General features: G+C 36.1%; 3 protein-coding genes across 4 annotated transcripts; 1 reads left to right on the plus strand and 2 right to left on the minus strand.

Annotated features, from left to right (window-relative positions):
- Window positions 1–1694: 1694 nt before the first annotated feature.
- Window positions 1695–3952, plus strand: LOC103489871 (patellin-4-like). Of its 2 annotated transcripts, none has more exons than XM_008449202.3 (5): window positions 1695–2234; window positions 2363–3064; window positions 3195–3319; window positions 3416–3557; window positions 3660–3952. In XM_008449202.3, exons 1-5 carry the CDS (start codon window positions 2118–2120, stop codon window positions 3927–3929), a joined length of 1356 nt encoding a protein of 451 aa, XP_008447424.2. In that variant the 5' UTR covers window positions 1695–2117; the 3' UTR covers window positions 3930–3952. The 2 variants fall into 2 exon arrangements, with proteins under 2 accessions (XP_008447424.2, XP_050940271.1); XM_051084314.1 differs by having other exon boundaries at window positions 1762–2234; window positions 3649–3952.
- Window positions 3953–4192: 240 nt separating this feature from the next.
- On the minus strand, window positions 4193–6439 carry LOC103489872 (11S globulin-like). The gene is made up of 4 exons (XM_008449203.3): window positions 5870–6439; window positions 5533–5771; window positions 4913–5443; window positions 4193–4821 (listed from the first exon to the last, which is right to left on the minus strand). The coding sequence occupies exons 1-4, from the start codon at window positions 6192–6194 to the stop codon at window positions 4414–4416; spliced, it is 1503 nt and encodes a 500-aa protein (XP_008447425.2). The 5' UTR covers window positions 6195–6439; the 3' UTR covers window positions 4193–4413.
- Window positions 6440–20680: 14241 nt separating this feature from the next.
- On the minus strand, window positions 20681–22540 carry LOC103489873 (11S globulin-like). The gene is made up of 4 exons (XM_008449204.3): window positions 22210–22540; window positions 21771–22009; window positions 21151–21684; window positions 20681–21067 (listed from the first exon to the last, which is right to left on the minus strand). The coding sequence occupies exons 1-4, from the start codon at window positions 22538–22540 to the stop codon at window positions 20681–20683; spliced, it is 1491 nt and encodes a 496-aa protein (XP_008447426.2).
- Between the last annotated feature and the right edge of the window lie 338 nt (window positions 22541–22878).

Consider the following 22878-nt stretch of genomic DNA (forward strand, 5'->3'; position numbering starts at 1 on the left):
CATCAGCTTCATGCTCTAGATCATATGTTTCATCCTCTGGTTCCATTTCAAACTCTTGGTCTACCTCTAGCTCCTGTTTTGTCCTTTTTTGTGATTGCAACTCTTCCCAGTGCTCTCGTTCCAACTCCTGTCGAGTCCATACATTTGCTTTCAGTTGAGAACATGTTTTAGTTCCATTAAGTTTTACACCTTTCGAATTCATACAAATGGTCGAGTCAACAATACTTTCCCAGGGTAAATTGGTTGATACCTCACCCGAGGTATGGTAGATCTACGTTGAAAATTTGATGTAGGTCTATTGAAAGAACCTGTAAGTTCTTAGGTCTTCTCTCTCAAATTGGGACCTAGGCTAAAAGTGCTTGAGCCTCTTCCTTCATCATAAGGACCATCCTCTTTGACATGGTTAAAACTGATGTCCTTGTTGTTGCTACCACCCGCACCACTACTTCTCTTCCCTTGTTCCACCGCATGCTTTCACAGTAGCTTAAGAAGAGAATCTACTGTCTCGCTTCCTTTCGTTTGTCCTTGAGCTTCCATTTTCTTCTCTTCTTTCATTATCGAAGCTGAGCTTGAATCTTTCTGAAAAGTTCAAAACAATTTCCTTTTCCATTGGGCCTGATGTAGCAGTGGCCTAAGATTTTGGGGTGCTAGAGATGGAAAGTAATGGTCCATTCTTGGACGATAATAAATCTGATTCATCAACATTTTCAAGACTCTCTCTCTCTCCTCATTTTTCCTATTTCTGCTTCTTGAGAAGCCATACCTATATTGCTTTGGGAAATCTGGGTTTCTCCTTTGACCTGAGCTGGCTTTGTACGTAAAAGACCCCCTAACGAAGTACAGTTTGGAGGTCTAAATTTGACTGGTATATTGATTCCATGTTCAACACATAAAGAGTCAAAAGAGAACGGGCTACTCGTACTAAAACTCTAGAGCATGGTAGGCATCTGCTATCTGACAGTCGAAGCCTATATCAAATCTAGATTCCATGTTTATAAAAACTAATAAGATTTCTAGCACAAGTAGTAACCAACATTATATAAAGCAAAGTAGAATAGAATTTATAAGGGAGAAGTATCCACGTAAGAAAAAAGTATAATTCTCATTCCATAAATATATTGAAATCCCAGTCGTCGTTTGAGTGGGTTACGTTTCATCGTGGGTATCGTGAAAAAGGAAAGGGAGAGTCATGAAAAAGAAGGAGAGGAAGACTCCAAAATTTTGGCTGGATAATTATCTGTTTTATTTCTCACATATTTTTAATAGTCCAATTTAAAATGGGCTATCTTCGAATGCTATTAAAATCATTATTTCCATAACAAAATGAAAGAGTTTGCCCATCCTTTTTATCATGTTTCTTATCTTCTTACTATTTGTTTTTTCTTTACATCGTCTTTTTTTGCAATTTTTTTTAGAACTTCGTTTGTCCTTTCTTTCCATCTTCTTTCCTTTTGCAATATCTAAATGTGTATGAAAGAATCCTTAAAAAAAATCATTTAGATTTAAACGATCGTTTACAAAAAAAAAAGTTGAAAAAGTTGTTAGATTTGACTATCGAATATAAACGAAAAATCCAAATCATTAATTAGGGCATTTTTGTTATTTCATACGGTGGCCTTGTCGTTCTTTTGTTTTCGAAATTGTTTTATATATAAATATTTATATTTATGAAAAACACCCTTATTTAATTTTAAAAAATACAAAATATTCTAATTGATATTGGGATTGATAAGAACCACGAATTTGTAACAACCCCAAATCACATTCACAACAAAATCAGTTGATTTCATGTGTTTTATTTATGTACAAATGAACGAAAATTATAATCTAAAAAAAAAGAATTTCTAAATTTGGGTGAAGAAAATCAATGGCTTTTGTGGTTTTGAGAATCTGCAGCCTCTCTTCTCTGTAAATGATTTAACAAAAAGATTTTGTTTTTTTCCCTTTCTTTGTTTGGGTGCAAATGAATACCTCAACTATTGTTAGTATGATAAATTTTTGTTATTGTCCATCATCAATAATCTCTGGTTGTGGTCGGTTGTAACTAAGGCAGAATTCCGTTCTCCGACAACCCCCTCTCTCCGGCCGCCGGAGTCCTGGATTTCGAAGAAGCAAATATGGTGGCGGAGAGAAATGGGAAGAAGGTTCATGATGAGACTACTGTGGAAGCTGATTTGAACCTTCTTTCCATTAACAAAGATGAAGAAGAATTTCATCATCTCCATCATCATCTGGTAAGACCTATATATCTTCTTTCTCCATTCTATATATTACAACTTTTGCTGAATAATTTTGTTTTTTATTTAGAAAAAATGCGGTTATTTTCTCTGATAATTATGCTTCCAACGATTGATGAAAACAGGAAAAATCTGGAGATGGGGAAATGGGGGAATTAAATGAAATACAAGAAATGGAAAAGAAGATGAGAAAGAAAAGAAAAAAGAAAGCTTTATTAGAATTACGTTGTAGAGTGGAAGATGCAATAATAGGGAATTATCTTGTTGGGAAACCAAACAAAAATAAGAAGAACAGTAATAAAGAAATTAGGCTCTGGGGAGTTCCATTATTACCAAGCAAAGGGCATGAAGGAACAGATGTTTTACTCCAAAAGTTCTTAAAAGCCAAACATTACAAAGTAAATGAAGCATTTGAAATGCTTAGAAAGACATTGAAATGGAGAAAAGAATACAAAGCTGATGGGATTCTTGAAGAAAAACTTGGTGGTGATGATCTTCATCTTTATAACATGGTTGGTTTTTTGGAAGGTAAAGATAGGGAAGGTCATCCACTTTGGTTTCATGCTAATGGGGTTTTCAAAGATAGAGAAATGTATGAAAGAATATTTGGTAGTGATGAGAAATGTGAAGAGTTGTTGAGATGGATGGTTCAAAATATGGAGAAAGGGATTAAACAACTTAGGTTTGAGAAAGGAGGGGTTGATTCTATTGTTCAAATTACTGATTTGAAAAACTCTCCTGGTCCTGCCATGAAAGAGTTTCATTCTGTTAGCAAGAAAGCTCTCTTGCTTTTACAAGATCATTATCCCGAACTCGTCCATAAAAACGTACGTAAAAATAACATTATATATATATATATATATTCTCTTTTAATTTTCTTTCTTAATTATTTGATGTTAACGAAGGGAAAGGATATATTATAGGATGCCTGTCTGGTTGGTTTTAATAAATTTGCAGATAGTTATAAATGCTCCGTTTTGGTACTACGCCAGACACATACTTCGATCCAAGATTATCAACCATAAAACAAAGGCTAAGTTCGTGTTTGCAAATCCATCGAAAGTGACGAAGACACTTCTCAAGTGAGGAGAGAGGAAAAGAAGATGATTTCTTTTGCGAATTCAAATTAATTAGTTTGAAGTAATTAACTATATATATCCTAATTTTTAAACTACCAGGTTTATAGCTCCCGAACAATTACCTGTTCGATATGGGGGGCTTAAAAGAGACGAAGACGACGACTTCTCAGCGGCTGATAAAGCTTCAGAGCTAAGCATAAGAGGAAACTTCGCTGCAACCATCGAATTCCCAGTTACTGAGGTAAAAACTATATATAATTTGAACCTAGGTACTAGGTAGGTGGTGTGTATAAAAAGTTCAATTAATTAAGTTGTTGATTGTGAGACGTTAGCGTACATACAGGTAGGGGTGACGATGGTGTGGGACGTGACGGTGGTGGGATGGGATGTTGTGTACAAAGAAGAATTTGTGCCGGAAGATGAAGGATCATACAGAATTCAATTGCAAAATCAAAAGAAAGTGGGAAAGAGCCTAAGGAATTGTTTCTACATTAGTGAGCCTGGAAAGATTGTCATTACAATTGAGAACCCAACTTTTAACCATAAGAAAACTGTGTACTACAGATCAAAAGCCAAGCCCACTGTACCTATGTACATTTTATTCAACAAATAAAAACTCAATTTTTATTTTCTCCATTACAACTAAACACACACAGCAAAACTCACTCTCTTTCAAATTTCTGTCATATATATAATGTAACAACTTTTGTTTTCTTATGCTATGTCATCTAACGGTAACAGCTTAGCTTGCTACTTGTTTTTGTTTATATGATTATAGAAATTATATATAGCTAATAATTCAAATATTATTCAAAACCAAATGATTTTCTCAACAGAAAAGGCAACTATGATCATTTAAGGAAGAAAGAGCATAGATTATTGGAAGGTTTTGTTATTATTCAAAGATAAACTTTGTGATTGGAAAAAAGGACAGAGAAAGCTGTCTTTTACATGAAGGCCATAAACACAAGTTCTTGTATAAGAAAGGCCTCGTCTTTATTATTATTATTATGATTATTCCGAAGCTTTAACCCCTAAATTATTACAACCATAAAACCAAAAGCCAAAACTGGCCCTCCCTACCAAAGCCAAAGCCTTTACATTTCTTCTACCGGGTTAGCCGGCCTACGCGACGACGACATTCTAGGGGGCAACAAAGTGGTCTCTTCTCTGTTCAATTTGAGTCTTCGAGCCTCTTCTGTCGACATTCTGTACGCACTCGCAAGGACTTGAACGGGGAATGCTCTCATGACCGAGGTGCGTCCGGCCAGTGTGTTTATCATGGCGTTATCGTTGGTCTTGAATGAAACCCATTCGAACCCTTCCTCGCTTGCCTTCTTCACTATGGCAAAGTTTTGTGGAACCACTAGAACTTGGTATTGTTGCAACTCACCGTCGTATACGGTTTGGCCCCTGCAGTCTACTACTTGTACTCTCGCTCTCCCTCTTGTTACGAATATTACGCTGTGCGCGTTTAGGTTCCAGTGTGGAGCATACATTGCATTCTGCATTAATAATCAATACCACAAACGTCTATGTTAGTATTCCTGCTAAGAAGAAAACTCTCATCATTTCCAACAGGCTCTAAATGCTTACTCTGTAAAGAACACCCCTTTCGGCACTTAGTTGAAGCCAGCGGAGGATGGGGAAGCGGTGGCTGTTGGTGGTGCTAAGACGTCCGGCTTCCGGTGTGTACATATCAGCACGTGAAGCATCACCAATGTTCTCCTTCATTCTCATTGAGCAAATAGTTTCATCCAAACCATTGTCATCCCATCGACGACGTTGGTGGCGCTCACGTTGTCTTTGCATCTCTTCTTCTTGTTCCTCTTCCCACTCTTGTTCCTCTCCTCTGCGTCCTCCTCGTGATCTTGGTGGTCTGATCACCTCAAGTTGTCCCTCAACCTTTATGATGTTGCGTCTGAAGTCATCTTCTCCACGAAGCTTCCTCGCCAACTCTATGTGTATGTTCAGAATTTCTGCAAGAACTCTATCGTCAAAGGCAAAGAAGATATTGTTTTTGTTACTTGATCCTTCCCTGCGACCGCTGTGTCGTCCTTGCTCTCCCTTCCGTTGCGATCTCCACTCTGGGAACTCCTCCTCTGGGTTTCCAGCCAAGTAGAAAGCCTTCATAGTTTACAGTAAAGCGAAATTAAATTTACTGTAACTCAAGAACATCGATCGAGCAAAACAAGCTGTAAACACATCAGACTTACCCTAGGATGGAAGTCAAGTTGGTTGGCATGGTTACTAACATCAAGAAGAACTACTGCAATCAATTTCTCATTGCCATCATTGTAGGTCCAATGTGCAGAACCAGCCGGCACAGCGAAGAGGTCACCGGCACGTACATGGTGGATCTTTTGATGTCGGTCTCGGAACTCCCCGGCTGATTGCTGGGACTCTTGGTACGTTTCCGGGCAGCCGGGAAGTACAACTCCCTTAAACCCTCTCCCTGTTCCACAAAATCCATCCCATCACGCTCAACAATACTAAAACTTAACAAGGAAAGAAGATTAAAAAAAAAAAGAGCAAAATCATAAAAATTTATACCTCTCTCAATATAGATAAGTCGTGGGGCATTGGTGTACTGAGGGAGAAGAAGGCCATTAGGATCAATAACATATCTCTGGATAGCTACGCCGGCGCACCGGAACATCTCGTGGCTAGGATCCCACATCTCGATGACGCCACCTTCGGCCTCAATACGGCGGGAGGGTTCGAGGGCATCAAGCCTATCAAGACGACACTCGCGATACCGGGTCTGGCCCTCACCGAAGCGGCGGGAGACCTCGCGGAGGTTTTCATCAGTTGCTAGGCAGCCATTGAAGAGGACCAAGAGACAGAGGGAAAGAGAGAGGAAGAGAGGGTTTCCCATGGCTGTGATTATTTAGGTTGAACTGTTTTGATGTGAAGGAGAGAGTGGGGGAAGTTTAGGATTTTATAGATGGAGAAAGGTGGAGAAGGAGAAGACACGTTTGAGAAGATGGGGAAGAAAGTTTAAGCCATTTTTCAAATTGCATGGCAAAAATTGCTTATTTTTTGTACACATAATTGCAATGTTCTTTAGCAGGTGGCCTTGGGTTTCTGAAGAAATGTATGCCGCTGTTTTTGCTTACTTTAGTTGGTGTTGTTTTTGGTGTTTTGGATTGTTCTTAATTCGTAGCCTATTTCTAAATAATATATATATATATATATATATATATATATTTTTTTATTTTTAATTTGGATATCAATATTTCAAAAACTCAACGGTAAATTTAGGTCTTTAGGCAGAATTAAGATTGGTAAATTTACTGTTTCTTTTTTACTTTTTTCTTTTATTTAAAAATTGATCTTATAAATGTCACTTTCTCTCATTAATACCTTTTTTTTTTTATCTAGCTTGTTATCTATTTTTGTACGAGTGTTTTAAAAAACAAGGAAAGTTAAAGTTCTTTTTTTCTTGTTTCTCTTTAATATGGCTAAAATATTAAGTACTTGGTTGAGACAGATGAAATCCTTTGTTGAAGAAGTATAAATTCAAACACAATCAAATCCCAAACAAAAAAAAATTTAAAATTGTTATCAAATAGGTGGGTTTATTTATTATATTTTTGTTGCGATCCTTATAGCTTCAATTTTGAAAAGAGTTCTAAGTGTGGATAGTTTTTTTTTCTTTAAAAAAAAAAACTTTTTAATACAAATCACTTTAGATATGAATTTTGTGTGGTAAGAATCTCTAGATGTTGTGCATTCGATTAGTGGATTATTATAGGCTCGTTTAATAATATTTTCGTTTCTTGACTCGTTTGATAAAGATTTTCATTTCTTGTTTTTAAAATTTGAGAAACATTCTTGAAAAATGGACCAAAATCGAAAAATAAATTTCTATTTTCTTTTTACCATTCTCAGTAATGAATATAAGCGTTTGGTGTATAGGCATCAGACACCCATAAGAATTGTGTTCGTCTTGTGCAAGTCATGATTTAATCGACTTCCACTCCGAGCAAATTTATTTCAATATTTTTGAAGTACAACATTTCTTTATTTTACTTTTTCTTTATTATTATTTTTATTTATAAAAATAATTCACCAACATTAATATTTTATTTTATTTTTAATTTTAATTTCCTATATTTAATTTATATATTATTTTAATTTTTAATAGTTTTTTTAAAAAAATATAGCAAATCAACAACATATTTATATTATATAGAACAATTTTGAAAACGGAAAAAGTCTACATGCCTATAATAGAAAATAAAAAAAATATCACAACCAACACAAGATTAATTGGCTACACGCACGTGTGTAATTCTTATCCTAAATGGTTATGATACATGATCGTGAAAATATTATACACAATCCTGTAGGTAATATAAACAAGATCTTATAGTTCTTTTTAACAATGGAAAAAATGTTTCAAATCTAAATGATCGTGTTGACCACACTAAACAATCGTGTTGACTATGACAAATGATCGTCTAGATCATACCCACATGATTACGTAGTTCTTTTTAAACGATAGGAAAATGCTTAAAATCTAAACGAGATCATATCCACATGATCATGTAGTTCTTTTTAAGCATTTTTTTCATTGTTTAAAAAGAATTCACGATCATGTATCATGATTTAAATGATCAATTATCATAGTCAACACGATTGTTTAGCATAATCACCACGATTGTTTAGCCTGCTCACCACGATCTTTAAATTTGAAGTTGTTGAATAAGAAATTTTGGAAACAATCACAAATCGCCACGTCATTTACTAAAATAATTGCATTTGGGATTAACTAAAAATTGGCAGGTGTCCCAAAGTAAATTTAAAGACAAATTGACCAATTCTAACGATGTCACATGTGTTTATTATGACAATTGAATCAAATTAATTATTTTGGTTCAATTGAATATTATTTACTTGGGCTAAAATTAAATTGAGCCAAAAAAATAATTTTAATTTAGTCCAAAAGTTAAATATGACCCAAATCCATGTGATTTAGTCCACGGGTATAGTCCATGGACCAACTAAGCCCAAGTCCATAAAAGCCCACCGGAGAACTCTATAAATAAAGGAGTTCTCTTCATTTGTGGGGGTTGAAAAATTTTGACACCAAAAGGTCTAGAGAGTATTCTCCCAAGAACTAGAAAACTCCCTAACTCCTAAAGTCGACCACCCTCGAAGATTGAAGCTCCTTTGAAGCTAAGAACATCACGTGTTCTTCTTCCTCAAATCAAGCATAAGAACCTAGCTGAGAGAGAATTAGAGGATCAAATACTAGAGATCTAACCACATCTCATCAAATCAACATAAATACAACATCAACACAAGTTCAACTCCATGAATTAAATTTCTCTGAAAATCTCGTATGAGCAAATTGGCACATCCAGTAAAACCTCCCCACCTCTTATCTTTCTCTCGTCATCTAAATCTATAAGAAAACCAATGACATCAAAAAAAGTTACATCCAAATCTTCTGTAACGCGACGCTTACATGGGACCTGTCACCCGCAATTATTCTAAGGGGATCATCTAGGAGCAGGATTAGGGTTCTGCCATTGCATAGAGCATTCTTAAGCAATTGATGGAGTTTCCTAAAGTGGAGATTGTCATCAAGAAAACTCCTTTGTATGATTACCCCAATTCTGCCTCTAGCAAGTCAAAGAGGGAAGCACATCTAGATTAATGTATGTATGATGGTTGATGTATCGGTCGAGGCTACCATGACGGAGATGGAGAGGAAAATTAATCTTTTGATGAAGGTTTTTTTAGGAATGAGACCACAAAATTGCAGCTTTGAGAGAGTAGATTCAGACTCGTGAAACTGCTGAGTCGAGTCAAACTCTTGTTGCCAAAGCTGGTGATAAAGGAAAGAATGTTGTGCAAGAAAAGCAACCACAACAACAATAAGCTTTTGTTGCTTCTCTCTCAGTTCAACAACTATAGGATATGATTGTGAATTTCATTAGAGCTCAGTATAGAGGGCCGTTGCAAACTTCTTTCATGTACTCTAAGTCGTACACCAAGATAAAGGACAACTTGAGAACATTGCTTAGGTACTAACTTCCAAAATTCCAGCAGTTTGATGGAAAAGGTAACACAAAACAACACATCGTCCACTTCGTCCAAACATGCGAGAAGGTAGGATCAAGAACAGACCAGCTTGTCAGGCAATTCATTCGAAGCCTAAAAGGAAATGGTTTTGGGTGGTACACCGATCTGGAGCTAGAAGTCATTGACAGTTGGGAACAACTAGCAAATGAGTTCCTCAATTGTTTCTACAGCACCAGATGCACCATAAGCATGATGGAGCTTACAAACATGAAACAACGAAAGGAAGAGCCAGTCATCGACTACCTCAATCGATGGAGGGCTCTGAGTCTTGACTGAAAAAATCGACTCGCCGAATTGTCAGCTGTAGAAATTGCACCCAAGGCATACACTAGGGACTCCTATACATTTTGCAAGGAATAAAGCCCCCACATTTGAAGAGTTAGCAACTTTCGCTCATGATATGGAGTTGAGCATTGCCAACAGAGGAACTAAGGATTTTCCTATTTCTAAAGTAAAAAAAGATAAGAAAGAGACGAATGGTGCTAAAAAGATAGTGAAAAGCACCATGAAGGAATCTATGGTCGTAAACATGACCCTACTAAAGTTCTCCAAAATAAAAGAAGTGAGAGCTAAAAAGAAGGATGATGGAAGCGAGAGACTACATCTAACTTTAAAAGAAAGGCAGAAAAAAGCTTACACATTTCTTGATTCAGATATTGTAGACATGCTTGAGCAACTACTAGAGAAGCAACTGATCCAGCTGCCGGAATGTAACTGACTTGAGCAAGCAGGAAAGGTAGATAATTCCAACTACTGCAAGTATCATCGGGTCATCAGTCACCTAGTAGAAAAATATTTTGTGCTGAAGGAGCTAATTCTAAGGTTAGCTTGTGAGAAAAAGATTGAGTTGGACTTGGAGGAGGTAGCTCAAACAAACCATGCTGTAGTGACGATAGTGTTAGAGGCTCCTTCGTCAAGATTGAGCAAAGGGAAAGCTTGGTCTAGTTCGGGACCTTTGAGCTTATAGTTGTCCAATTTTATCAGAAAGTTGCACCCAAGGATTCTTAAGGTAAAGAAAAACCGATTGAAGAAGAAGATGAAGGAAGGATCATTGTGACCCGTCGAAAGAAAAGAAAGTTGACTTCGACCCAAAAAGAGTCTCACTCCTACAGAAATTATAGAAGTTGTAATAAGGCTTAAAATAATAAGAAGAAAAAAAGGCTCGAAAGCTTAAGTTTGTGCACGACGAAGATAGGGATTTCCCTCGACCTCAACGTTTAGTGACCTTAGCAGACTTCTTTCCAACAAGATTCGTTTGTGATCATCATGATAAAAACCCAAAAGTCATTGCGTGTCATGCTATCAATGAAATGGAGGAAGAAAGCATCCCTCTAAGATCACTAAAGGAGGAAGGACTGTCAAAAGACCTATCGAGGTTCAATGTGGATGATTTGTTATCACTTCCTCAAGAAACCAAAACCATTCTTATTGATGCATTGTTAAATTCAAGAGCATCAAGTTCAAGTGCTCCAATTGTGACATATGAGAGTACTCCTTATTGCATGTCTATAGACTACTCAAATGAGGATTTGCTGTTAGGATCTAAACTTCATAATAGACCCTTGTATGTTTTTGGATATGTTCAAGAATAGAGAGTCGACCAGATTCTCATAGATAATAGATCAACTGTCAACATAATGCCGAAGTTGACTATGAGGCAATTAGGCATCTTGATGGATAAGCTCTTAAATAGCAAGCTGGCAATCCAAGGTTTCAACCAGGGTAGCCAAAGAGCAATAGGCATGATACGCTTAAAACTCATAATTGGTGACGTAAAGCCTAGTGCATTGTTTCAAGTTATAGACTTAAGGACCACTTATAAGTTGTTACTTGGTCGTCCTTGGATTCATGAAAATGGAGTAGTAACTTCGACACTGCATCAGTGCTTTAAATAGTATCAAGATGGAGTAAATAAGGTTAAAGCCGACTCTAACCCGTTTTTAGAGACTGAATCTCACTTCGCAAATGCAAAGTTTTATTTTAAGACTAATAATATCCCAGAAGACATACTTGTAGAAATTTCTTTTGTAAAAAGAGAAGATAATTTACACATGAAATCATTTGCAAGCAGGAAACCATATAAAAGTATAGAAATCTTTAACTCTGGAAAGGGTGAGACATCCACTAACACCACAAAAAGTATAATCTTGATGGATGAAAAGGCTTCAAACCCACCAATCTTGCGCTTTGTACTCTGTCAAGGCGCAAGAAAGGCAAGTTACTATTCGTAGAGTCCCTAAAAGGCTTGAAGGTTGGTGACATTGAAGTCTTAAAAGAAAGTTTCACCATACCACTTACTAAAATAACAAAGAAAGAGATAAAGATAGATCTAATGGAAGCAAACTTGCCCCAAAGGCAGAAAAAAGATGGATTCAATCCTAAGGCTTACAAATTGATGGCGAAAGCAAGTTATGACTTCACAACTCACACCAAGTTCAAAAGCTTAAAAATTCATGAACAACATGAGCCCTCCTCAACCCAAAAGAAGCTGTTACGGGAAGGACATGCTATACCTTTGTCAAGAAAAGGACTCAGGTACAAGTCACTAAAGCCAATCTGCATAACTAGAAAGGGGAAGAAAAAAGTGGTTGACAACAATCACATAACTATTGAAGAGGTTGATAGTATGGAAGAAAACAAAGGTGACAGTTAGAGAACCTCAAAATTTGACCGAATTAGACCGCATGTTTCACGCACCCCAGTATTTGAAAAACTAAACATGATAGAAGCAAAAAGAAAAGATCACCAGTCAACATCTAGCCCTGACCGACCTTCGACCTTTTGAAGGCTAATTACGACCTCTAGAAAAGAGAAAAGCACATGTTAGACCTCGACGACTACAAGACCATCAGTCTTTGAAAGGCTAGGCGTGGCTAAAAGAAAATATACAAACACCCCGTGTTCTAATTTTTAATCGGCTTAGAGATGGAGGCCCATATGTCAAGATTGGTTCCAACATAGATACAAAGAAGGAATCAACATCTCGCGTGTTAGTTTGACACCAAATTAAGCATAAAAATGTTGAGAATTGCCATAGTAAGAATTTTCCTTGTGAGGCAAAGGGAGAAGGAGAAATTCACAGCAATGTTCCTTCTTGAATGAAAAGAAAAACCTTTGTTACTTTCAATACAAGTCAAGGTTCATTGAAGGTGAAAAGGCATAATGTTATACTAACTAATCCTAAAAAGGAAGTCTCAGAACAAGGAGAATGTGAAACCTCATGTCATCACATCACCATTATTGAAGAAACAAAGATTAAAACTCCTGAAGAAGATGTGGAAGATGTCCTACAAAGTTTAGAGGATGGTGGCCAATCTACCGCAGATCTTGGTACAACAGAGGAACCACGCCCAACTTTCATTATTCATCTCTCTCTAGTGAAGAGGAAGGTAAGTACATGTTTTCTCATCGAGTACAAGGACATATGTTTTCTCATCGAGTACAAGGACATATTTGCTTGGTCTTATAAGGAGATGTCAGGACTTAATCCAAAAGTAGCAGTCTATCATCTCTCAATCAAACATGGGTATCAGTCGATTAAGCAAGCGCAAGGACTTTTCGACCAAAGCTTATTCCCCAAGTCGAGGTTAAAGTCAACAAGTTGATTGAAGCAAGATTCATTTGCAAGATCAAATATCCAACATGGATTGCAAACATTGTCCTTGTAAGAAAAAAGAACGAGTAGATTCATGTTTGTGTAGACTTTTGTGACCTAAATAATGCATTGCCCTAAAGATGATTTTCCTTTGTCCATCATAGAAATCATGGTTGATGCAACTACTGGACATGAGACGCTGTCTTTTATGGATGAGTCGTCTGGATATAACTAAATAAGAATGACCCTTTCATATGAAGAAATGAAAGCTTTCAGGACTCCAAAGGGAATATACTATTACAAGCTGATGCCCTTTGGGTTGAAAAATGTTGGTCCTACTTATCAACGTGCTATACAAAAAGTGTTTAGCGATATGCTACATAAGTATGTCGATTGCTATGTTAATAACTTTGTGGTCAAATCCAAGAGACAAGAAGACCATTTGAAGGATTTAAAAGTTATGTTCGACCGCTTGCAAAATAATATTAGCTGAGGATGAACCTCTCAAGTGCGCATTCGATGTAAATTTAAGAAAGTTTCTTGACTTCATTGTAAGACACCGATGGATTGAGATTGACCAGTCCAAGATTGATGTCATTCAGAAGATGTCAAGGCTAAAGAGTTTGCATGACCTAATAATTTTTCAGGGACGATTGGCTTACATTCGAAAGTTCATCTCCAACTTGGCCGATCGGTGCCAACCTTTTCAAAAGTTGATGAGAAAAGGAGAAAATTTTGTATGGGAAGGCTTGTTAGATTGCTTTTGATAGCATAAAGAAAGACTTGCTTAATCCCCTAGTATTATGAGCTCTAGTACTTGGCAAGCCATTAATACTATACATTGCTGCACATGAAAGGTCTCTAGGCGCATTGTTGGCACAAAAGGAGGAGAAGGGAAAGGAACGAGCTCTCGACTATCCAAGCAGAACCTTAGTTGGGGTTCAAGTTAACTGTTTTTCCATTCAGAAAATGTGCCTTGCACTTTTCTTTGCCATCGATAAGTTGAGGCATTATATGCAGGGCCTTCACAGTTCGTCTAGCAAAGGCAGACCCTATAAAGTATGTTCTGTCCAGACCAATTATCTTTAGATGCTTAGCCAAATGGGCGGTTATACTCCAGTAATATGACATTGTCTATATTTCCCAAAAGGCGATAAAAGAACAAGCGCTGGCAAACCACCAAATTTCGTAAGATTAGAAGTTATGTGAAGACTTGCCAGATGATGAAGTTTTCTTCACGGAAGTTATGGAACCTTGGACTATGTATTTTAATGGTACAACGCGAAGAAGTGTTGTAGAGGCAAGCATCATTTTCATTTCTCCTGAGAAAAATATGTTGCCTTATAGCTTTGCGCTCGCTGAACTATGCTTGAACAATGTGGCTAAATATCAGGCCTTGATAATTGGCCTTCAAATGACATTGGAGATCGCAGTATCATTCATAGAAATTTATGGTGATTCAAAGTTGATAATTAATTAGCTCTCACTTTAGTATAATGTGAAACATGAAGACTTGCAGCCATACTTCACTTATGCTCGACAATTGATGGAAAGGTTTGACAGTGTGATGTTGGAGTATGTCTCTAGAACAAAAAATAAGAGAGCAGACGCATTAGCAAATTTGGCCACTACCTTGACGATGCTAGAGGATATAACTTTGAATATACCACTTTGTCAACGATGGATTATGCCTCTAATTATTTCTAAATGTCAGGAAGCGAATGTGATGATATCCCATTTGATTGATGAAGAAGATTGGCGTCAACCTATCATAGAGTATCTTGAACATGGAAAGCTTCCAAAGGATTCTTGTCATAAAAATGAGGTACGAAGAAGGGTTGCACACTTCATTTATTACAAAGGAACCTTATATCATCGTTCTCTTAAAAGGCTCTTCCTTCGATGTCTTGGAAAGAAAAAGTCGATAAAAGCTCTAAAGGAAGCGCATGTAGGCGTCTGTGGAACACATCAATCGGGACCAAAGCTTCAACTTCAGTTGAGAATAATGGGCTATTACTGGCCTAAGATGGTCTAAGATTCAATGGACTATGCAAAGAAGTGTAAGGTTTGTCAATATCATGTAAACTTCATACATCAACCTCTAGAGCCTCTATATCCAACTATGGCTTTCTGGCCATTCGAGGCTTGGGGACTTGATCTGGTTGACCCCATTGCACCAAAATCATCAGCAGTATCCTTGCAGCAACAGATTATTTCTCAAAGTGGGTTGAGGCCATTCCCTTGAGAGAGGCCAAGAAAGAGAACGTGGCAGACTTTATTCGTACCCATGTCATCTATCGATACGGTATTCCTCACCTAATCGTGACAGATAATGAAAGGCAATTTTCCAATAGCATGATAGACAAATTATGTGAAAAATTTAAGTTCAAGCAATACAAGTCATCCATGTACAACGCAATTGCGAATGGCCTAGTAGAGGCATTCAACAAAATATTGTGCAATCTTATGAAGAAAATTGTCTCCAAGTTGAAGAGGGATTGGTAAGAAAGGATCGGTGAAGCATTGTGGGCTGATCGAACCACTCATCGCACTTCGACAGGGGTTACACTATATTCGCTTGTTTACGGTGTAGAGGTTGTCCTTCCCCTCAAAAGAGAAATCCCATCACTAAGAATGACAGTGCAAGAGAGGTTGACTACTGAAGACAATGTCAAGTTACATCTTCAAGAGTTAGAAGCACTTGATGAAAAATGATTAAAAGCTCAGCAAGCATTGGAATGTTATCAAGCGAGAATGTCTAAAGCTTTTTATAAGCACGTTAAACCTCGCTCCTTTCAGGTTGGTGATTTAGTACTTGATGTAAGAAGACCGATCATTACAACGAGGTATACAGGAAATAAGCTCACACCTAAATGGGATGGACCCTACATTGTAAAGAAGTTTACACAAATGGTGCATACAAGATTGTTGATCGAGATGGATTAAACATTGGCCAATCAACGGCAAGTTTCTCAAGAAATTTTATGTTTATTGTCATTATGTAAAAAAAATAAATTGAACTACGTTATGGCTTGATCCCTATATTATAAATAGTACGTAGGCAGCTTAAGAAAAACTTTAAGTTCAGTCAAGTAAAAAAAATCAATTGAACTACGTTATGACTTAATCCTTATATTATAAAGGGTACGTAGGAAATTTAAGGGAAACTTTAAGTTCAATCCAGTAAAAAAAAAAACTAAGCTGAGAAGGATGGAAAACAAGAGTAGTGTCATGATCACATAAAGCATGACACTAGCAATTGATGATGTTCATTCTCCTCGAAGAATTTCAACTTAAAGTTGAAGATAACTAATTACTAGAAAAAATATAACAAATCAAAGAGGTGTTGCACTAGAAGCATGATGGTGCAAAGTTAGATACTTATAAGGAGCATCACTTCTTTGAAGCTCAACACTCTATCGTCAAGATTAGAAGTTTCTCAAAATCAAATTCTGAGGCTTTGTTAATGTTTCTTGAAATTCAAGTTCACACAAGTCTAAAAGTTCCTCAAAATCAAATTCAAAGGCTTTGTTAATGTTTCTTGATATTTAGGTTCACACAAGTCTAAAAGTTCATCAGAATCAAATTCTAAGGCTTTGTTAATGAAATTCAAGTTCAAAGATTTCATTAAGGCTCATTCAAATGTAGAGTTGGAGACTTCACCAATGCTTTTTCATCTCCAACTTTGAGCATTACACTGCTGATTTTCATGTTCTAATTCGAGAGTTGCTTAGTTGGTTCCATCTTCAAGTTTCTCCCAAGAAGATGATGATGGTGAACCTCTACCTTTGCCTCTTCAAGAAGACGGCAATGGTGCAACTCCACCTTTGCCTCTCCAAGAAAAAGACGATAGTGCAACTCTGCCTCTACCTTTCTAAGAAGGCGACGATGGTGCAGTCCCGCCTCTGTCTCTCCAAGATGAAGATGGTGCAATTCTGCCTCTTTAGAATGAAGACAAAGTAGAGTGAAGATGCCTAATCGTTCTTACTAAGAGTTAGATTCGATGGTAAAAGCTCGATCACTCTTAGTAGAAATCAAATTGCTGACGAAGAAGCAGAACAAAGCTAACGAAGATGCTTGATCGTTCCCACTAAGAGTTGGATCCGACGGTAAAAGTCCGATTGCCCCTCGTAGAAATCGGATCGTTGACGACGAAGCAGAATGAAGATGCTCGATTGTTCCTACTAAGAGTTGGATCCGACGACAAAAGCTTAATCACATCTAGTAAAAATTAGATTGCTGACAGCGGAGTCACCCCTGCAAATGATTGTGAAAAGAAGAGAAGAAAAAAAATCTCACATTTTGAAAATACATCGGGAAGCAAAGAGAGGCGCGACAACTCTAGTTCCTACAAAAAAAAAAAGATAGAAAGTTAAAAAGGAAAAAAAGAAAATTAGGAAAGAAGAAAAAGAAGAGAGGGAGAAGAGATTTTTTTTTTGTTTTGTTTTTTTTCCTTTCATACCTTTGCTATGTTTGATGAGTAAAGAATGATCAATGTATGAGTCTATTTGTAAGGCTAATAAGTCCAATTCTTAATAAGATTCAGAATGATTTTTAATATTTTTTAAATAATAAAATAAAAATAAATATCTTAGATTTCACTTTTGAGATATTCAAACATATTTTAATTTTTTAAATAAAATTAAAAATCAATTATCTTATGATATTTTATTTTGAATAAAATCTCAAATTTCACTTTTGAGATATTTAAACATATTTTAATATTTTAATTATTAAAATTCAATTATCTTTTGTTATTTTATTTTGGAATAAAATCTCGAATTCCACTTTTTGAGATAATTAATCATATTTAAATATTTCAAATTTAGATTTTACTCAAAATTAAAATTAAAATTTAGATTTTAACACCATATTTATCTCAAAATTAAAATAAATTTTTTAATGTTGAATTTTAAATTATAAGTAACTTTTATTTAGGGGTCTTTTCAAAAATATAAAAAAAGGCAAAATATTTACACTCTATAGAATAATTCCAAAAACGGAAAAAGTCCAGAGACCCACCATGTAAAATACCAAAAATGTCCCTCAACCATGCCGTCAATAACGCGCGTGTAATATATTTGTGATCGTTTAGATTTGGTTATTGTTTGATACGCAATCGTTTAGATATGACTACAATTTATACGCGATCGTTTAGATATGGTTCAATATATACGCGATCGTTTAGATATGGCTATAACTTATATGCAATCATTTAGATATGGCTACAATGCGATCGTTTAGATATGACATTAATTTATACGCGATCGTTTAGATATGACTACAATTTATACGTGATTGTGTAGATATGGCTACAATTATACACAATTGTTTAGATATGTCTACAATTTATACACGATCGTTTAGATATGGCTATAATTTATCTTTTCAATTCATCGTTTAATTTTGTTACACGATCGTTTAGATTTGGGGACCCAAATCTAAATGATTTTTTTTTTAAAAAATTGATACACAATGTTTTTAATTCTTTTGGTACACGATCGTTTAGATTTCTTTACACGATCGTTTAGATTTCTTTACACGATCGTTTAGATTTCTTTACACGATTGTTTAGAATTATTTACACGATCATTTACTTTTTTACATGATCGTTTACATTATATTTGGCTACTCCAATCCTTTATTATTATTTACACGATCATTTACTATTTTACAAGATTTTTTTCAAGATTTTTTATACACGATCTTTTATTTTTTTTACTTGATCGTTTACTTTTTTAAACGATCATTTACATTTGGCTACTCCAATATAAATGATTTTTTTCAAGATTCTTTATATACAATCTTTTATTTTTTTTACATGATCGTTTACATTTGGCTACTCCAATCTAAATGATTTTTTTTCAAGATTCTTTATACATGATTTTTTAGATTTTGCTATTTTGTTGTACACAGTCTTATCACAGTTGTTTAGATTTGGTTACCCAAATGTAAATGCGTAAAGAAAAAGAAAAGAAGAAAGACGATGGAAAAAAATCGCAGCGAAAAAAAGAAGAGGAAAAGTAAAAAGACGATGGAAAGAAATTGAAGCAAAAAAACGAAGAGGAGAATAAAAACGATGTAGAGATTAAACGACATAAATAAAGAATTGAAAAATAAAAAACATGATGGAAAGAAACCGCATAAAAGAAAAAGAGAAGAAAAGAAAGACGAAATCGCAGGGAAGACGAATCGCGAGGAAGAAAAGAAAGATGGAAGAACAAATCTAGAATATTTAAAAAATGGCTAACCTTGTGACCTTTGTTACACGGGCTGTAAATAATTTACAGTTTTGTTAGATTTATGTAAGTTTTCCTTTAATTTAAAAAAAAAATTGTCATGATTGATATATATGTTTTCCTTATTTTAATACTCATATTTTGATCCATCATTTTATCTCTCTAACAATTTTTTTTTCAACTTTTTTCTCTTTAGATAATTATCTCCCTTCAAATTTATTCTATAGGAATGTGGAGACAAAATTCGAGAAAAATCATCAAAGAAACACACATTTGATGGAAGAAAACATATATTATCATGTTTGACCAAAGGTAAATTGGAAAAGAAAACATGTTTATCACTGATGTACTCTTCTTTTCAAGTTATTGGACTTAATCCCCATTAAGGCCTTTAGGTACTTTTCACGGGGTTTTGTATTGGATGACTCTTTTAAAATATGTTTATGATCGATGATTCGTCCTTAATCAAAGTATAATTTATTATCTTATCGTATAGGAATGACCATGTGTATTATATCCTAATGCGGTGGGAGCATCCTTATTGCGAGCTTCATCTTTTTAGAAAAAAACTAATTAACAAAGTGAGAAAAATAAGAAAACACACAAAAAAAAGAATTTCATGTATCGCATAATTAGAAATGACCATGTAGCCCTATCACAATGACCATCAGTGTTGTGATTTTCATTTTTCTTAACTAAACAATTGTTAACCGTGAAGAAAAAAAGGAAAAACACAACAGAAAAAAATAAAAATCATTATAGGTAGACATCATCTCGTTGGGATGATGCACATGGTCATCCCTAATGCAATAGGTTAACAAAATAAGATAGTAGGTTATGATGTCAGCAGAATGTTATAAATCAGACTTTTGTAATTATGTACTTTTGTAATTATGTATTCAATTTTAATTTGGGGCACATGTAAACTTTTAATTAGTCATAGATTCAACTATTCATATTTTTTCGTTATTAATTTAGTAGATGACATGACAATTTGTGATTGGTTCAAACTTTCTTATTAACACCTACAAGTAGCAAATATTGCACACCATTCAACAAGAAAAATCAAGTTGGTTTTGCTTTCTTGATCCAAGATGAACACTATATGTACTCATAAATTGAAACACATCCCTAGCTCATTGTGTAGTCATTCCATCAATGTTCTAGTATATTGGAAAACCGCTCTTGTTAGTAGAATCCATACTACAAGAAAGTAACAACCATCAAATGTGAAAAAATGTCCTAAGGAGAATGAATAGACAAATATTTAAGATTTGAATACAGTAGAAGAGTTTAATCGTGTATAAATACCTCATTTTATTATCATCATTACAAAGTTTTTTAACCATAAAATTATAACACCACCAAACCAAAAGCCAAAAACTTGAACAAGCATACGAAACACACACACAAGTTGCAACGGTTTACATTAGTTTATGCGGGCCAACGAGATGACATTCTTGGAGGAATTAAAGTGGTCTCTTCCCTGTTGAACTTAAGCCGTCGAGCCTCTTCTGTGGACATTCTATAAGCACTAGCAATGACTTGAACTGGGAATGCTCTCATTGCGGAGGTACGCCCGGCCAATGTGTTAATCATGGCGTTATCGTTCGTCTTGAATGAAACCCACTCGAACCCGTCTTCGCTTGCTTTCTTCAATACAGCAAAGTTTTGTGGAACCACTAGAACCTGTCGTTGTTGCAACTCGCCGTCGAATACGGTCTGGCCTCTGCAGTTTACTACTTGTACTCTCGCTCTCCCTCTTGTTACGAATATTACGCTGTGCGCATTTTGGTTCCAGTGTGGAACGTACATTGCATTCTGTGGTAATAATACAAAACTTCTAAGTAATCTAGAAAGTCACATTTCAAACCAGCTCTAAATTGTGTCACACGTTTGCTTACCCTATAGAGAACACCCCGCTCAGCACTGAGTTGAAGCCAGCGGAGGATAGGGAATCGATGGCTGTTGGTGGTGCTAAGACGACCGGCTTCGGGTGTGTACATGTCAGCACGCGAAGCATCACCAATGTTCTCCTTCATTTTCATTGAGCAAATAGTTTCATCCAAACCATTTTCATCCCATCGACTACGTTGGTGGCTCTCACGTTGTCTTTCCATCTCTTCTTCTTGTTCCTCTTCCCATTCTTGCTCCTCTCCTCTACGTCCTCCTCGTGATCTTGGTGGTCTGATCACCTCAAGTCCTCCCTCAACCTTTATGATATTGCGTCTGAAGTCATCTTCTCCGCGAAGTTTCCTCGCCAACTCTATGTTTATGTTCAAAATTTCTGCAAGAACTCTATCGTCAAAGGCATAGAAGATGTTGTTTTTGTTACTCGATCCTTCCTTGCGACCGCTCATGTGTCGTCCTTGCTCTCGCTTCCATTGCAATCTCCACTCTGGAAACTCTTCCTCTGGGTTCCCGGCCAAGTAGAAAGTCTGCATAGTTTACAGAAAAGAAATACTCAATTTGGTTTAATTAGCTAAGATATTGTATCATCGATCATAATTCAAATCAGACATACCCTAGGATGGAAGTCAAGTTGGTTGGCATGGTTGCTAACGTCAAGAAGAACAACTGCAATCAATCTTTCGTTACCATCATTGTACGTCCAATGAGCAGAACCAGCCGGTACAGCAAAGAGGTCGCCGGCACGTACATGGCGAATCTTTTGATGCTGATCTCGGAACGCCCCACCCGATTGCTGAGACTCTTGGTACGTTTGAGGGCAACCCGGGAGTACAACTCCTTTAAACCCTCTCCCTATTCCATAGATTATTCATCACATCATTCTCAACTCAAAAGATCGACTGAAAAACTTATTAAACTAAAGGAGAAAAGGTAAATTTAGTATTATATGTAATATATCATCTAACACTCAACCAAAAAATAAGCAAAAAAAAAAAAAAATAATAATAATTAATTAAATTAAATAAAAATAAATAAATAAATAAAAGTAGTACCTCTCTCAATGTAGATAAGTCGCGGGGCATTGGTATATTGAGGGAGGAGAAGGCCATTTGGATCGATAATATATCTCTGGATAGCCACACCGGCGCACCGGAACATCTCGTGGCTAGGATCCCACATCTCGATCACTCCACCTTCAGCCTCGATACGACGGGATGGTTCGACGGCTTCGAGCTTATCCAGACGACACTCACGATACCGGCTCTGGCCGGCCTCACCGAAGCGCCGGGAGACATAACGGAAGTTGTCGTTGGTGGCAAGGCAGGCATTGAAAAGAACTAAGAAGCAGAGGGAAAGAGAGAGGAAAAGAGGGTTGTTTCCCATGTCTACGTTTAGTTAGTTGAAATGCTTAGAAGTCAAGTGGAAAGTAGGGAAGGTTGGGAATTATGTAGTTGAATAAAGGTAATGAAGGAGGGAACACGTTTGAGAAGATGGGGAAGAAAGTTTAAGCCATTTTTCAGATTGCATGCCAAAAATAGGTTATGTTTTGTACACATAATTGCAATGTTATGTTGCACGTGGCTTTAGGTATATGAAGAAATGTATGGCAAATTTTGTTTTAGGTTTCTTGTTGTCACTCTCTATATTCAGTCGTTGGTGGTGTTTTAATTTGGACAATTATTCTTCATAGCTTTCAATAAAATATTTGTCATTTATAATAT

Source organism: Cucumis melo, chromosome 4 (assembly GCF_025177605.1).
Source record: "Cucumis melo cultivar AY chromosome 4, USDA_Cmelo_AY_1.0, whole genome shotgun sequence".
Classification (NCBI taxonomy): Eukaryota; Viridiplantae; Streptophyta; class Magnoliopsida; order Cucurbitales; family Cucurbitaceae; genus Cucumis; species Cucumis melo.